Source organism: Schistocerca cancellata, chromosome 5 (genome assembly GCF_023864275.1).
Source record: "Schistocerca cancellata isolate TAMUIC-IGC-003103 chromosome 5, iqSchCanc2.1, whole genome shotgun sequence".
Classification (NCBI taxonomy): Eukaryota; Metazoa; Arthropoda; class Insecta; order Orthoptera; family Acrididae; genus Schistocerca; species Schistocerca cancellata.
Window position 1 is genome coordinate 832,818,155 of NC_064630.1, and position 17,407 is coordinate 832,835,561.

At 46.3% G+C, this 17,407-nt stretch overlaps 1 protein-coding gene across 1 annotated transcript in view; it reads left to right on the forward strand.

The window, feature by feature from the left end:
• Positions 1-13,600, forward strand: part of LOC126187725 (glucose dehydrogenase [FAD, quinone]-like) — a 46,447-nt gene extending 32,847 nt beyond the window's left edge. Inside the window, exon 3 of the mRNA XM_049928968.1 lies at positions 9,242-13,600. Within this exon, the coding sequence (XP_049784925.1) occupies positions 9,242-10,831 (1,590 nt within the window). The 3' untranslated portion in view covers positions 10,832-13,600. The remainder of the gene's footprint in view (positions 1-9,241) is intronic.
• Positions 13,601-17,407: the final 3,807 nt, after the last annotated feature.

The following is a 17,407-nucleotide window of genomic DNA, read 5'->3' on the forward strand; positions in this document are numbered from 1 at the left end:
AAATGCGCGTTCCCGAAAAATGCAAGTACGCGGTCTCGTGTTCAGTTGATTCAGAATGCAGATACTTCCCTATGAGCCTCTGAAACCCAAATGGATTCCAGTGTGCAGGTGGACCCGTTTGCTGGTCTGCCAAACCAGTTTGTGTCCGTGCCACGACTGTGCGTGTCGGAATACGTCAGATGTTTAGACGGCCGACTCAAGACTAATAAGTACACACACATGTCACTCGTTGTGACCGTGATGATATAAGCTGTACCTCTGACGGTTCAGAAGGTGACTGGCATAGGCTCCAAGTCGCGCCCTAGCAAAGGACACAAGGTAGAGAGCTGCAGTTCTTTATTAGCGAAGCGCCAGTACAAGAGGCTTCGTACCAGAGTGCCTATCTCCCTTTCTCCCCATTTCCTTGCCGGCTCGGTTCCAAAAGCACATTCCTCTTTTTTGACTTCCCCCACTTACACACAAGCCAATCACGAGTTGGAGCCCGGCATTCTAAGCTCAGTGAATGGTCTTTGCGCTGCAAACCGATTTGACCAATCAGAGACTTAAAGTTAATTGGCAGAAAACGGAAAAAATTCAGCTTCGCGGGATCTTTCCCACAGATTTGTCGTGTCTTTTGTTAACACAATACAGGGTGGAAACACAGCCCTCCATAAACAGCTTGTTATCTCCCCTGTTGCGTCCATTCCAAAGTTTGCAAAGAATGGCCATAAACTCGCATTGACAAAAAATGTTTTGAAACAGAGTCTGGACGTCCGGGCCCCAGTTTTCCTGTCCCACGGACATTTGCAGAACGTTTACATTTCTTTTGGCGGCTTGCTCGCTAACAAGGCCTACAATGCGCTGTCGGCTATTTTTCGGCGCTAGTCCGTATACCTGGACGTCTGGCGCCAAAACTTAATGTGTTTCTGCACAATGCGTCGCGGCAAGGGCCGTCTGGAAATGTCTCCTCACCGTTCTCCAGAAAAAACACGCTTTGTCGCCCCACCATCGCCGTGCTTTTACTGCAGTTGTTTAAGTCGACACCCTGTTCCTTTGAACGCAGGTAAAGTTTACCTTATTTCTTTCCCTAGATCATGCAAACAAGTCCATAAACCGCTGCCCACCATTTCATCACAATTTATGAGGTCAAATCGCCATAGATTATATTCCCCACACCGAATCAGGAGTGAGAGTGCCCTGCAATCTCTCAAGATTAGTGCAGATCCCGAATGCTAAATAATTCGGGTGAAGAGAAATGTTATTGGTGGATCAAGAGCAGGACCGGTAATGGCGAAACATTTGACGGGAAACTTGGAGAATATTTCAATAAATTTTCTGGTCATGCTGCAGTTTTAGGTCGATATTTCAACTTTCCTTTATAGACTAGGAGGTTTGTAGTAATGACAAGGAAATTTCTGAAATTCTTTTAAATGCCTTGTCCGAAAATTACCTTGAGAAATTAATCAGAGGATCGACTCGTGAAGGTAACAGCTGGTAATGGACCTGAACTTTTCGACTCAGCGTTCAAGAGGGGGTCACTGATCAGAAGGCCGTTACAGCGTCACTGAATGCGGCTGTACAGGTGAATAATAACAAAGTTAGGGAGACCATTCTGCTTAGAAAATGCGAAGAAAAGACAGAATTCAGATATCCTCAACGGTCAGAATAGAAATATCATCTCTGGCACTAACAACGTTGAGTATCAATGGAAAAAGTTGAAGAGCACTTACAACACGCTTTGGACAGGTATGTGGCAATCCGAGTTGTGAGGGATGGAGAAGACACGCCGTATATCGACACCCGTGTTATAAATCTGCTACGAAAGATAAGAGAGATTCATTGTAAATATAATCGTAGCCAAAGCTTCACAGACGAAAAAAAACTAAACGGAGCCAAAATTAACGTAAGGAGAGCCACGCGTGCTTTTTACGAAGTTTGAAGTAAAATTCTGTGTGCCGACTTGACAGAAAATCTTAAGAAGTTTCGGTCTTGCTTTAAAACAGTAAACGGATCAGAGCCATGTGTCCGGATACACTGCGACCATAACGGGAATCAAATGGAGGACGACACAGACGTATTTCCCAAAAATGTTTCACCGAGGAAGTGCGACTGTAGTTCCTCCTTTAAATCGTCGTAGGAGCGACAAACTGCTGATACCGTAATGGAAGGAAAAGAGGCTGTAATTGCTCGAGAGAGGGAAGGCCACTACACCTGATGAGCTACTCTGGTTCGATTCTGCTTCTAGTACACGAAAGAACTCGCCCTCTTGTAGCAGCTGTGCACCGCAGGTCTCTGGAGGAGTGAAGAGTTCCTAAAGTTTGGAAAAAGCACAAGTATTTCCCCTTTTCGAGAAGGATCGTAGAACAGGCGCACAAAACTGTAGCCCTATACCTCTGACTTTGGTCAGTCGTAAGATTCTGGAACCTGTTTTATAGTTGGTGTATTATGACATTTCTGGAGACCAAGTATCCCCTCAACATGGGTTCCAAATCAACTGTCGTGTGAAGCGCAGCTCGCTGTGTTGGTCCAAGTGACGCAGAACGGGGTGGACACCAGCTACGTGACATGGCAAGGCGCTCGGTACAGTTCCGCGCTACCACCTAATGAACAAAATACGAGCGTGTGGGATATTAGACCAGCTGCGTGACTGGACTGAAGAGTTTCCAACATAAAGAACACAGTACGTCATTCTCAATTAAGACAAGTCTTCAGACGTAAAAGAGACTTCCGGCGTACCGCAGTGAAATGTTGTAGGTGCATTACTTTTCACGATAGATATAAGTCACAGAACATACAATATCGGCAGTTCCATGAGGCTTTTCGCGGCGATGTTATTGATTCTGCACGAAGCCGCAACGCTAGAAAACTGTAGCGACACGTAGATAGGTGTGCAGAGTATCCACGCTTGGTGTAGGAACTGACAGTTGACCCTCAGCGTTAACAATTATATCGTTATGGGTATACACAGACAGAGAGACGCTTTATTGTACGATAACACGACTACAAAACGATCACTAGAAGCGGTTACTTCCAAAAAATATGCAGGAGTACGTGTACGGACTGATTTAAACTGGAACGACCACGTAAAATTAATTGCAGAAAAGACAGAGGCCCAACAGATTCATTGGAAGAAACCTCAGGAAATGTAGTCCTCGAAGAAAATAGGTAGCTTACAAAATCCTCGCTGGACCGATACTTGAATATTGTACGTCAGGCTTGGGATCCGAACCAAACACTATTGATAGAGCAGGTAGAGCAGATCCAAAGAAGAGCAGCACGTTTCGTTACAGGTTTATTTAGCAAGCACCAAGGCGTCACGGAGATGATCAGCCAACTCGTGTGCCAGACGCTGCGTGAGAAGCTTTCTGCATCGCGTCGTGGTTTACTGTTAAAGGTCCGAGATCGTACGGTCTAGTGGAGTCAACAAGTATACTGCATCGCCGGCCGGAGTCGCCGAGCGGTTCTAGGGACTGCAGTCTGATACCGCGCGACCGCTGCGGTCGCAGGTTCGAATCCTGCCTCGGGCATGGATGTGTGTGATGTCCTTAGGTTAGTTAGGTTTAAGTAGTTCTAAGTTCTAGGGGAATGATGACCTCCGCTGTTAAGTCCCATAGTGCTCAGAGCCACTTGAACCATTTTTTTATACTGCATCTTGCTACGTACGTCTCGCGAAAAGATCGTGAAAATAGATTTAGAGAGATACGAGCGCACGTTGAGGGTTGCCGGTAGTCGTTCTTCCAGCGAACCATTCGCGACTAGGACAGGGAGAGGGAAAAGTGACAGTGTTGCATAAAGTACCCTCCACTACACACCGACAGATGCTGGCGTAGATGTAGATGTAGATGTAAACGTAAAAGGTCTCCGCACCTCATGCGAAAAAGAGACAAAGAAGTTCAAAGAATGCATCTCCATCCATGGCTCCTCTCTCAGTTCTGAATTCCTCGCTAACCTGAAACAAAGTCTAAAGGGAGTGCATGCTCTTCGGTATACTCTCAGATGCTGAACAAATGCATTTTAAAGGCAAAGGCTTTCTCTGTGTTTTTCTGTCCCAGAGACATTGGGCAAATGTTTCATCACCGAGCGGGATTAGCCAAGCGGTCTCGGGCGCTGCAGTCATGGTCTGTGCGGCTGGTCCCGGCGGAGGTTCGAGTCCTCCCTCGGGCATGGGTGTGTGTGTGTTTGTCCTTAGGACAATTTAGGTTGTTTGTAAGCTTTGGGACTGATGGCCTTAGCAGTTAAGTCCCGTAAGATTTCACACACATTTTGATTTTGAAATGTTTCATCAATCCAAAGATAAGCTACGGGCCGTCATGAAAACTGGGGTTTATGATTGTCGGGAGTGTCAGTCCCGCTGTATAGGAGACAAAGGGAGGTCAACCTGTAGTAGAACCGCAGAATACCACGGGACCTGCAGATTAAAGGAGACAGGTTTATCCTTTGCTGAAAATAGCTTAAACTACAATCATGTAATAGATGTTAGAAGTCCAACACATAGAGGGAAAGTGTGCAATGCTCACTCAATTAGAAAAATTAGAAATTAAAAATCAGATTTGTGTATCCCCACATCTGCCTCTTAGTGAGCAAACTCAAGTCAGTTATTCACCCATTTAGACAATTGTACAACCTCCAAATAGATGGCGACACAAATTCCCATTCTTCCACACATAGCTCTACTCCAGTGTATGTCTATTCGATAGTTGTTGTAAACGCTGTTAGTGTTGTAGAATACAATTGCAGCTGTGTCAAACTTGTCAACAAAGAAAACTTTTATCGTTTAAGTCCCGGATCGATAGATTAAGAACGTGGCTTACTGATCTGTGTTTGCTTACAATCGTTGGTATCAGTTGTTTACTACACTCCTGGAAATTGAAATAAGAACACCGTGAAATCATTGTCCCAGGAAGGGGAAACTTTATTGACACATTCCTGGGGTCAGATACATCACATGATCACACTGACAGAACCACAGACACATAGACACAGGCAACAGAGCATGCACAATGTCGGCACTAGTACAGTGTATATCCACCTTTCGCAGCAATGCAGGCTGCTATTCTCCCATGGAGACGATCGTAGAGATGCTGGATGTCGTCCTGTGGAACGGCTTGCCATGCCATTTCCACCTGGCGCCTCAGTTGGACCAGCGTTCGTGCTGGACGTACAGACCGCGTGAGACGACGCTTCATCCAGTCCCAAACATGCTAAATGGAGGACAGATCCGGAGATCTTGCTGGCCAGGGTAGTTGACTTACACCTTCTAGAGCACGTTGGGTGGCACGGGATACATGCGGACGTGCATTGCCCTGTTGGAACTGCAAGTTCCCTTTCCGGTCTAGGAATGGTAGAACGATGGGTTCGATGACGGTTTGGATGTACCGTGCACTATTCAGTGTCCCCTCGACGATCACCAGTGGTGTACGGCCAGTGTAGGAGATCGCTCCCCATACCATGATGCCGGGTGTTGGCCCTGTGTGCCTCGGTCGTATGCAGTCCTGATTGTGGCGCTCACCTGCACGGCGCCAAACACGCATACGACCATCATTGGCACCAAGGCAGAAGCGACTCTCATCGCTGAAGATGACACGTCTCCATTCGTCCCTCCATTCACGCCTGTCGCGACACCACTGGAGGCGGGCTGCACGATGTTGGGGCGTGAGCGGAAGACGGCCTAACGGTGTGCGGGACCGTAGCCCAGCTTCATGGAGACGGTTGCGAATGGTCCTCGCCGATACCCCAGGAGCAACAGTGTCCCTAATTTGCTGGGAAGTGGCGGTGCCGTCCCCTACGGCACTGCGTAGGATCCTACGGTCTTGGCGTGCATCCGTGCGTCGCTGCGGTCCGGTCCCAGGTCGACGGGCACGTGCACCTTCCGCCGACCACTGGCGACAACATCGATGTACTGTGGAGACCTCACGCCCCACGTGTTGAGCAATTCGGCGGTACGTCCACCCGGCCTCCCGCACGCCCACTATACGCCCTCGCTCAAAGTCCGTCAACTGCACATACGGTTCACGTCCACGCTGTCGCGGCATGCTACCAGTGTTAAAGACTGCGATGGAGCTCCGTATGCCACGGCAAACTGGCTGACACTGACGGCGGCGGTGCACAAATGCTGCGCAGCTAGCGCCATTCGACGGCCAACACCGCGGTTCCTGGTGTGTCCGCTGTGCCGTGCGTGTGATCATTGCTTGTACAGCCCTCTCGCAGTGTCCGGAGCAAGTATGGTGGGTCTGACACACCGGTGTCAATGCGTTCTTTTTTCCATTTCCAGGAGTGTAGATAATGCGACTATAACCCGAAACCTAGGTCGTATAATAATAATAGATTGTGAAATAAGGTTAAAAAAACGTGTTTCGATTACTTAATAGAAGTTTAAAGAACTGAAATGGAAAGAAAGACGATGTCATTACTCGAAGTCATTTTCAGGTAAATGCAGAGAACTGCTGTTCGAGCAAGACAGTGGATGAATTCTGCTGGCTGTATACCTCGCAAGGAGACTCCGAATATGAGGCTTATGCAGAGTGCGCGTACGGAAGGAAACAGACAAAGCTTTACTCCTCGCAACATTTGTGCTCTCAGTGTCTGAGAAAGCGACTGAAGTACAAAGTACTATCCACCACAGAATGTTTGCTTACGGAGTGTACATGAATGTTTAAACGTATACTTTGACAGCCACGCGGTAACGTTTGAAAACGATCCACGCTCTCAACGAACATTTTCCTAACGTCTGAAAACGATCCACTCTCACTATGAACATTTTCCTCGCGTTTTCACTATAGTAATTATACGTTTTCATCATGTGTAATCTTACATTTTTTTGTTTTTTCTGCAGTTTAATACATTCTAAACGTTTTGCCGTTGGGTTTCGATGTACATTGTACACAATATGCTGCTGCTTCAAAGCACACGTTATAAAAATTGCGATAAGTCCCACTTAGAAACTAGTTTGATGCCTATTTGTTTGGGGCAGTAGTACAACCTGGCCTCCTCAGTCATTCTTCGCTGTATCAATTAATCGTAACGATGGGACCCTGTAAAAGGTGTTAGACATGGAGGTGGCGGAGGTACTCCAACTCGTAGAGCTAAATATGAACAACGTTATTTTTAAATAAAAATCTGTCTGTTATACTTCACTTCGACATCATTCGTCTGAGTAGCAATGCGTTGTCTGAAGGTTAACAAACGTAATGGCTGTAGAAGCACAACTCACTGAAGAAACAGTTATGATAAGTATAATAAATGAGATATTATTTTACAAATCCTAAGGATTTGCTGGAATCAATACGTCAACACACACAGCACTTGTAGAGTCATACTCCGGAAATAGAAGCTGCTGTGTTATCGGTATGTCTTCCCTTATTCGTGATGGAAGTACGAAGGTATTCAAAGGAATGGTTAAAATACAGTGGAGTGAAATGCGTGCAGACATGAAAAGAGAAAAGTGTCAGCATGCTAGACCATTTTCAGTGTATTCACACTGCAGTATTCCAGCATCAAAAGCCACTGTGATGACTTTATCCATAGTCTGCCAAGAGTTGTCATATCCCTCTATGATTTAATCATTTCATTAAAACTCCGCGTTTATACATCGATGACGTACATTGGAAGAGTGTACAACAAAGCGGAAATTTTTATATTTGGAAATATAAGTAATTATTCTATGTGTTGACATATATTGTTTCAAGGCAATATTTTGCTTTATGACTAATATAATTTCATTTACTATGATTGTACACAGATACGAAGTTCAAGGATAAATAATCTTGATGCGTTGTAAAACAGACACATATTCGTATTTTACAGCGTTTTGCATTCTGTTTCAGTTGGGGTACTTGCCTTATCTCCAGAAAAATATCGGTACAGTTTAGGCTCACAATTTACACACGTTTCGTCTTGCACTACTGCGTGTTGCCCTCAAACAACAAGGATGTTGCAGGGACGAGACTCTATTAGAATTTTCCTTTTAGCTTCGATCGAACACAAGAACACTCACCGAACAATTATTTTCAGAGTGGTCTGCATTGAGAAGTGGGTCAGTACGGATCTCAAGTGTGGCGGTCCAGCAGCAGTCAGTGTGAGGGTTTCTATGTCACAATTATCACTTCTTTCACCTCTGGCACTGTCAGCTCAAAGATCACGGCGTACACCTCCAATGAGGCCACTCCAAGTAAAACACTGCGGTGTTGGCGCTAGCCTGCTGATTGACGATTGTGGAGGGAAAAGCTAATCCAGCAAAAACAAACCATACTCGTGCACCGAGTGTAGACAACATCTACATCTACATCTACATCTACATGATTACTGTGCAATTCACATTTAAGTGCTTGGCAGAGGGTTCATCGAACCACAATCATATTATCTCTCTACCATTCCACTCCCGAACAGAGCGCGGGAAAAACGAGCACCTAAACCTTTCTGTTCGCGCTCTGATATCTCTTATTTTATTTTGATGATCATTCCTACCTATGTAGGTTGGCCTCAACAAAATATTTTCGCATTCGGAAGAGAAAGTTGGTGACTGAAATTTTGTAAATAGATCTCGCCGCGACGAAAAACGTCTTTGCTTTAATGACTTCCATCCCAACTCGCGTATCACATCTGCCACACTCTCTCCCCTATGACGTGATAATACAAAACGAGCTTCCCTTTTTTGCGCGCTTTCGATGTCCTCCGTGAATCCCACCTGGTACGGATCACACACCGTGAAGGCAATATTCTAACAGAGGACGAACGAGTGTAGTGTAAGCTGTCTCTTTAGTGGACTTGTTGCATCTTCTAAGTGCCCTGCCAATGAAACGCAACCTTTGGCACGCCTTCCCCACTATATTATCTATGTGGTCTTTCCAACTGAGGTTGTTCGTAATTTTAACACGCAGGTACTTAGTTGAATTGACAGCCTTGACAATTGTACTATTTATCGAGTAATCAAATTCCAACGGATTTCTTTTGGAACTCGTGTGGATCACCTCTCAATTTTCGTTATTTAGCATCAACTGCCACCTGCCACACCATACAGCAATCTTTTCTAAATCGCTTTGCAACTGATACTGGTCTTCGGATGACCTTACTAGACGGTGAATTACAGCATCATCCGCGAACAACCTAAGAGAATTGCTCAGATTGTCACCCAGGTCATTTATATAGATGAGGGAGAGCAGAGGTCCCAGGACGCTTCCCTGTGGAGCACCTGATACGACTTCGGTTTTAGTCGACGATTTGCCGCCTGTTGCTAGTGCGGCGACCGGGCGTGCTCTGGTTGCAGGCAGACTGGGCCTACCTGACGGAGCCGGACGGGCTGTCGTGCCTGGCGCTGAAGGGCGGCCGCTGCTCGTGGCCGCGCGGCAAGGTGCTGGGCGGCTCCAGCGTGCTCAACGCCATGGTCTACATCCGGGGCAGCCCGCAGGACTACGACAGCTGGGCCGCGCTCGGCAACGACGGCTGGGCCTACCGGGACGTGCTGCCGTTCTTCAAGAAGCTCGAGGACTTCGACGAGAAGGAACTGGAGAAGAGGCCGCACACCGAGTCCGTGCACGGCCGCGGCGGCCCGATATTCGCCACCATGCCGGAGTTCGTCGAGCCCTACACGGACGCCCTAGTAGAGGCTGCCCGGGAGCTCGGGTTCAAGATAATCGAGGACTACAGCGCCGAGCCGAACTTGGGGTTCGGCCGGGTGCACTGCAACATCAAGAACGGCACCAGGTGGAGCACGGCCCGCGGGTACCTGGCGCCGGCCAGGGACAGGAAGAACCTGCACGTCGCCAAGTTCGCCTACGTCACCAAAGTGCTCGTCGACCCGGAGACGCGGACGGCGTACGGCGTGCGGTACGTAAAAGACGGCGAGGTGAAAGAAGTCGCAGTCAAGAAGGAGGTAATCGTATCGGCGGGAGCCGTCGACACGCCGCACATACTGATGCACTCAGGAATCGGGCCGAAAGATCATCTGGAGAAGTTCGGAATACCCGTAATAAAGGATCTGAAGGTCGGATACAACCTACAGGACCACCTGATGTACACCGGGTTGTACTACACGAGAAAGCCGCCGACGAAGACGTCGCCCGAAGAGGCCGCTTTCCAGTACCTGCTGAACAGGACGGGGCCGTTGTCGACCACCAGAGTCAGCTCCTTCACCGGGTTCCTCCGGACGGACGAGGCGCCCCCCAACCGGGTGGGCCTCCCGGAGGTGGACTCGCCGACCTACCCGGACATGCAGATGCACTACATCCACGTGGAGAAGGAGCTGGTGGGCGCGCTGGCGCACGACTACAACTTCGGCGAGGAGGCGGCGGCGGCGCTGGCGCGGCTGACGGAGCGCGACGACGCGCTGCTGGTGATCCCGACGCTGCTGGCGCCGACGAGCCGCGGCCGCGTGCGCCTGGCCGGCGCCGACCCGCGCCTGCGGCCCCTCGTCGACGCCGCCTACTACGCGGACCCGCGCGACCTCGACAACCACGTGGCCGGCGTGGCGTTCGCGCACCGCATGGGCGCGACGCGCGCGCTGCGCGACGCCGGCTTCGCCGTGCGCGACCTGCCGCTGGCGGCGTGCGCCGACCGCCGGCCCGCCACCGAGGACTACTGGCGGTGCGCGCTGCCGCACCTCACCACCACGCTGTACCACCCGGCCGGCACCGCCAAGATGGGGCCCGCCGCAGACCCCGACGCCGTGGTCGACCCGCGGCTGCGCGTGCACGGCGTGCGAGGCCTGCGCGTGGCCGACGCCTCCGTCATGCCGCTCGTCGTGCGCTGCAACACCAACGTGCCGTCCATCATGATCGGCGAGAAGTGCGCCCACATGGTGGCCGAGGACTGGCGGCGGCGCGACGCCGGTGCTCGCCCGCCCAAGCAGGAGCTGTAAGCCGAGGTCACCGCTTTCGGGCAATGTCGCCCATCTTCGGGCCCCATTCGTAGTGGCACTGTAGCCGGTCTCCCGAGAAAACTTAGTTTCGTATGTACAGGATCCAGTTTGCTCCAACAGCTCACTGCGTCAGCCTAAAAGTAGTTTTTAGTCGGTTTTGCACCCCCATTAGACAACTCTTGAGCTCATCGCAAATCTGCGCCTTAAAAAATTCGATACACAGAGAATTAACAACAATAATGCCCACGGCTCGTGGCCTCGCGGTAGCGTTCTCGCTTCCCGCGCACGGGGTCCCCAGTTCGATTCCCGGCGGCGTCAGAGATTTTCTCTGCCTTGAAATGACTGGGTGTTGTGTGTCTTTCATCATCATTTCATCCTCATTCACTCGCAAATCGCCGTAGTGGCGTTAAAGAACTTGTGGAGCGGCGGCCGAACCACCCCGCGAGGGGTCTCCCGGCGACTAATTCCATACGTTCATTATTATTATCAACAATGCCACACACCCATTACTATTATTAACAACAATAATTTCGTTTGGTTCAATGCCGTGGAGCAAGTCTTTCAGTTGGATGTCATGTGTCCCTAACCTAACCCACTTACCCGACACGGTTACCTCGCTGTTTAACGTGGATTCTCAGCTGTGTGTCGGCTGTGGAGTCTCCTCACACTGCTGAGAGGTAACGGCTACATTAAAGGTTCACTGAAAATTGCTGTTGCCCTACCGGGATTCGATTCCGCGATTTCTCGGTTGCCAGGCATGCTATACAGTTATCATACGATAATAGACATTTCAGTACTAACTCAGTCCTCAAATGGATGGAGCACACAACTTCTCTCCCTTAAACTAACTGAGCACTGTGGCGTGGAAACAGCAAATCCTGTACAATGAGACAAACACCAGGACAAAGAGAGACACTCAAACGCATATATCAATGTGAAACTGACGTTTTTTGTGTAAGGCGGTCTCTGCGTAACCACGACTATGATGGTGGACAGTGTCGGAAACTGGCAGTCGTGAAATAATAGACACCATTCGACAGAAAAGTGTTCTTTTTTTTTTTACCTTCGCTCGGACGCTATAGGCGACCACAGTTGTTCTATCGCTGCACCAAATTTCGTGGTAAACAGTGATCGATACACTCAGAACGTCCCTGCTAGTAGTTAACAAACGCAAGGCATTCAAATTTTCTGCGTGTAGTAGGTCTTTCGACATCTGAAAAAAATGATAATTATGTGTCATCGACAACTGCTGATGAAATAAGCATTTGTGTGTATTATGTACTGTACCGGAGACCTAGAAACGACGGGGAGACTTCGTCCCCCCGTAGCCCTCAGTGGTTCACAACCCCACAACAGGCTACCACCCACCCCACCGCCGCCCCACACTGAACCCAGGGTTATCATGCGGTTCGGCCCCCAGTGGACCACCCAGGGAACGTCTCATACCAGACGAGTGTAACCCCAAACGTTTGCGTGGTTGAGCAATTACGGTGTACCCGTACGTGGAGACAGTGTTTGCGCAGCATTTACTAGAAACGTATTTAGATTTGTGTCAAAAATGATGGTAGTTCTCACATCGCTACCCAGCCTGTATGTGTAAAGAAAATCGTGAACTGTTGCTGCATTCTTTGCTTAACTATCGACAGTTAGAAGCTCTTTCCATATTTTGTTTTTACGTCGACTTGTAAATAGAAATCTGCTATCCTCTTCCTCAGTGTGCAAAAGACACGCCACATGGCAGCAGGGAACAGCTCTCCGCAGCCCAGGACAGAACACAGAAATGCTAATATTTTTCACATACATCACAATTTCAGACTGGTATTTCACTTTACACAGGACTGTGCGCAGATCTGAAACTACCTGGCACATTTAAGCGGTGTGCTGGACGGACACTCGAACTTGAGACCTTCGCCTTTCGTCACAGGCATGTGCTCTGTCGACTTACAACTCACGACCACAGCTTCACTTTACTTCCGACAGCAACGTTCGTGAAGGCAGGAAGATAGGGTAATGTTCGTGAAGGCAGGAAGATAGGGCAGCAGGGGCGGCGGGGTTGAACCCGCGGCGGCAGAGCACCAGTCCTGCCGGCGGGCACACATGTAGCCGCTGCGGTCGGTAGAGCACTTGCCCGCCGAAGGCAAAAGTCCCAGGTTCGAATCTCCGTCTGGCATACTGCTGTAATCTTCCAGGAAACTTCTATAACGCACTTATTTTTTGTTGACCGCATGTGATCGCTGAATCTCATGCCGCTTTCACACGATATATTTGTATTTATAAGAATATACGTTCCCATAAATGCATTTTAACCTTGGATATTTCGTTTATATGTATGAAGACTGTCAATTCCATTACTATGTAGTGTCGATTTAATTTTATTGCCATTGTCACTACAGAATGGTATCTTATAAGCGGCCATAACAATATTTATGACAATTATGTGAGATAGTTCATTGCATATGATTCCACTGATAGTTCTTCAAACGTATCTCTTGTGTTCTCTCCATTGCTATACAGCTAGCCTTACGACGATCGTTTCTCTCAAAACTGGTAGCACATTAAAGTTTATTTTATCAGCGGGCCTTGGTTGTGCATAAATACACTTTGTTTAAAGAAATAGGTATTTTGTTCAGATAGTATTTCTTAGTTTGCAGTATAATTATGAAGCAAATTTCAGTATAGTTTTTATAATTATTCGTCACAGATTATTGTTTATGACTTGCGTGTGTAATTCCATTCTTGTAATAAAGAGTTGTTTAAAAAACTAAAAAACAGTTTCTCGCTTCAGAGGCCATGAAAGTACAAACATTTTTGTTTAAGCATAAATCAATCACACATGTGCCTGAAATTTTTGTGATATATATATGAAGAATATTTCAATCGTCATGAAAAGATTATTGAGACTATCTGACTCGAAACAAAACTTTAAGAACTAATGCGCAGCAAACACTTTCCTGTAATTAAGGACGATGACTGATTAACTGCAAGGTATGATACGTAAGCAGATTCATGAAAGCAGTGGGTGCCACTAGTCACTGTTGATTCCACGCCTATAAGAATCCGCGTTCAAAGTGAATGCATCACTTAAGTATGTGCAAGGACATAGTTCAGTCTAGAACAATAGTCAGTAGTACATTCTCACAGTGCATAAAAATATTATGAAGTTCATTGAGACTATATCAATAAAATTACACACTATATATATATATATATTTTTTTTTTGATACGCAATCGTATTATTATCCCTCCTTTGATTTTCAGAGAATTACAATTCATATTTGGGAAAAATGATAACACTAATAATTATCACTCTCCAATGCAGTATTCATAACCCATGAATTTGTAGAGAAATTTCTGAGTCTATTTGGGGCATCAAGGTGTTCACAACACTTAGTATATTTTTAGAAGGGACAGTTACTCTAATTTTCCGACAAGTTTTCTCAAAACAGTATACAAATATCAGTACTGAAGTCTTATATAGAGCTATACTCCCTTACAACTGAGTTAAAACTCAAGTATAGTGCTACACTGAAAATGTATCTCTGTTTTATAAGCTAGTTCTTCATTATCCAAAATTATTCACAAAACCACAATGGTTTTATACAGTTAGCTTGTTTCTACCTCCAAGCAACAAAATATGCATCACCAGTTATTAGATTACATAGGGTAAGTGAGAACATTTATAATAAACACAGCAGACAGAAATCAGGGAACTTTGGCCTGGTTTTACATAGTAATTAGGTTTTTACATTACAGGAATATTATACAGTTTGGGCTTTTACCAATGAAGATAGGTAGATTTACAGATTTTTTTGATACAGTGATGAAGTTTCTTCCAGATATTATAGTACTAATTTCTTTCGTCATACATTCATCAATATACCTTGGTAAAGATAAAGTCATGTTACTTTATCTCATTGGTCTGTTTTGAGAGAAGTTTCTGAAATTCAGTATTAAGTAATTTACTTTAGTAGCTATGCAAGACCACGTTTACCACAGGTGTTTAAAACTTTCACTCAGCAAATAGATCAAATTTGCATTATAATAAAGGGTTCATAAAGTTACCGCTAAAATCTTTGATTTTATTGATCATCTAATAGATCTTATAATAATATTTTTCCATGAGATCCACTGATAGTTTCTGTTCATAATAGTGGACAGTTATGAGTATATAATTTTAACGTATTAAGTTTAACAGTTCACCTTTGTGAGACCGGTCGCATTTGACAGGAGGCTTCTCAGGCAAATGGATGGAGCAGGTGGACGGTCAGTTAGAGCTGTGCACTGTGGGTACGTGGTAATGGCTCACCAGTCTGCACATACCACGGGCTGGAACAGCTCTCCCTCCCATTGACAGTTCACATCCTCTCAGCAGATTTACCCAGATTATGACTAGTTGCTGTCGCTGATCGCCATCTGCCATAGAGTACATGTAATATTACACAAGAGAATTAATATACGTACAGTATTTTTATAACATATTATGGTCTGTAAGAGAACATGTGCTATCACATTAACTCACATAGACACAACATACAATATCATCAATTTGTGTGATTCGCGGTATAGTCTGTTCTAGTGAGGATTTTAATTACCTATATTTTAGATGGATTGTACACTCTGCCAACAATCACCTTGATCTAACTTCGCTGTGCTTCACCACCATTTGCTTAGGTCCATTGCAGTTGGTGACAAAACTGTAGCGCACCTAATCACCAGTATAGATGCACACTCACTGAATATCAGGACGAAAAAAATCTTTCAGGCAGTTCTCACATACACAGTAATAATTGTACCCCGTGTCAGACTTCCAGTATGTGTTCACTACTCTTCTATCACTTTCCGTTTAGCACGTTTACAGTGTCCCACTTCTCTCACCCCAATAAAGTGGTCCAGACCATTTACTCTTCAGTATCTTTTTAGTTCACTTTCTATGTACTTGTGACCAGGCAGTAAGCAAAATCCTACGTATTAATAATATTTACAACCTTCAGGCACACTTCGTGATATACATAATGATCACTTACTCATTTTTCTCTACTGCATCTGCTTCACTCATTACATTAACGATCATCAAACTCTTCAGTTTCATTGGTCTCTCTTATGCCAGGTTAACGTATGATTTATGCAGTTTTAATTATGGACTGTGCTGGTGGGATTCAAGAATAACTTCATCTTTGCATTTACAAGAGTGTACTCCCATGCCTACCATGAACAAAGGCAATGTGACAGAAAGGAATTACTCTTATCACAGTTCTTCTAAGCGTGGACCACGGATGGCGAAAGTCATCAGAGCCGATAATACTCTCCACTCTGTCAACTGTAGGAAATAATTGCAAAGCCCTTTGGAACAAGACACGTCTTCATCTACCTCACATTCATTGTAGAATGTACACCAACGAGGAGAAGGAAGAAATGCTACCCATCTATGGGGAATGTGAGTTAGCAGAACAGTAATTGCAATACTGTTTTCTTATGTGCGGGTACATTTAGTACAGTAGTTTAGTCCTTTTAAATACTGTTGTGTAGAGTAGGCATACAGTAAACGCTTTCCTTCCTACAAAACTGCATCGACATAAAATTTCTTTTAGTGTTGTTGTTGCTGAAGGTAAAAGAAATGTTACGCAGGCAGCGGAACTGTACAGAGAGCGATATCCCGACAAGAACCCACCTTCTCGACGGATGTTTTCTCGTCTTGTTGCGACGCTTTAGGAAACGGGAAGTTTCAACCCACGACAACGCAATCGCCTTAGGACTCGCTCAGATGAAGCTGCCGTTCATACGTGAACACAAGACAGCTTGAACGCGAGATTGCCGCGCGGTATAAGCCGAGTGGTCCGGGACGCTGCAGTCACGGACTGCGCGGCTGGTCCCGGCGGAGGTTCGAGTCCTCCCTCGATCATGGGTGTGTGTGTTTCTCCTTAGGATAATTTAGGTTAATTAGTGTGTAAGCTTAGGGACTGATGACCTTATCAGTTAAGTCCCATAAGATTTCACACACATCTGAACATTTTTGAACACGAGATTGACATTCCTAAAACCAGTGTACACTGTACTCTTAAGCGTCACCGGTTCCATCCTCACCATGTACACCTACCTCAAGAATTTCACAGGAATGATTTCCAGAATCGTGTTCAGTTCTGTCAGTGGGCACAGCAGCAAATTCTCGCCAACTCGAACTTCTGCTCCAATGTTCTATGTACCGATGAATGTTTCTTCTCAAACAAAAGACAGGTAAATACATTATTGGTCCAGTGACAACCCATGATGGCTTAGACAGGTGGAACATCAGCATCAATGGAGAGTTAACGTCTGTTGTGGGATGCTTGGTACTGCAATTATTGTCCCTTATTTCATCAATAATAGTTTAAACGGCGCAGCGTGTGCCAACTTCCTGAGACGAATTCTTCCTCCTCTTCTGGATGAAGTGCCGCTAAGAACCTGAATGCTTATGTGCTGTCAACTCGATGGATGTCCAGCACATAAAGCCTTGCGTGCACGTCGTGTTCTGACGCGAAGGTATCCTGCCAGATGGATTGGTCCAGGAGTAATAGTTACTTGGCCTGCTTGGTCTCCTGA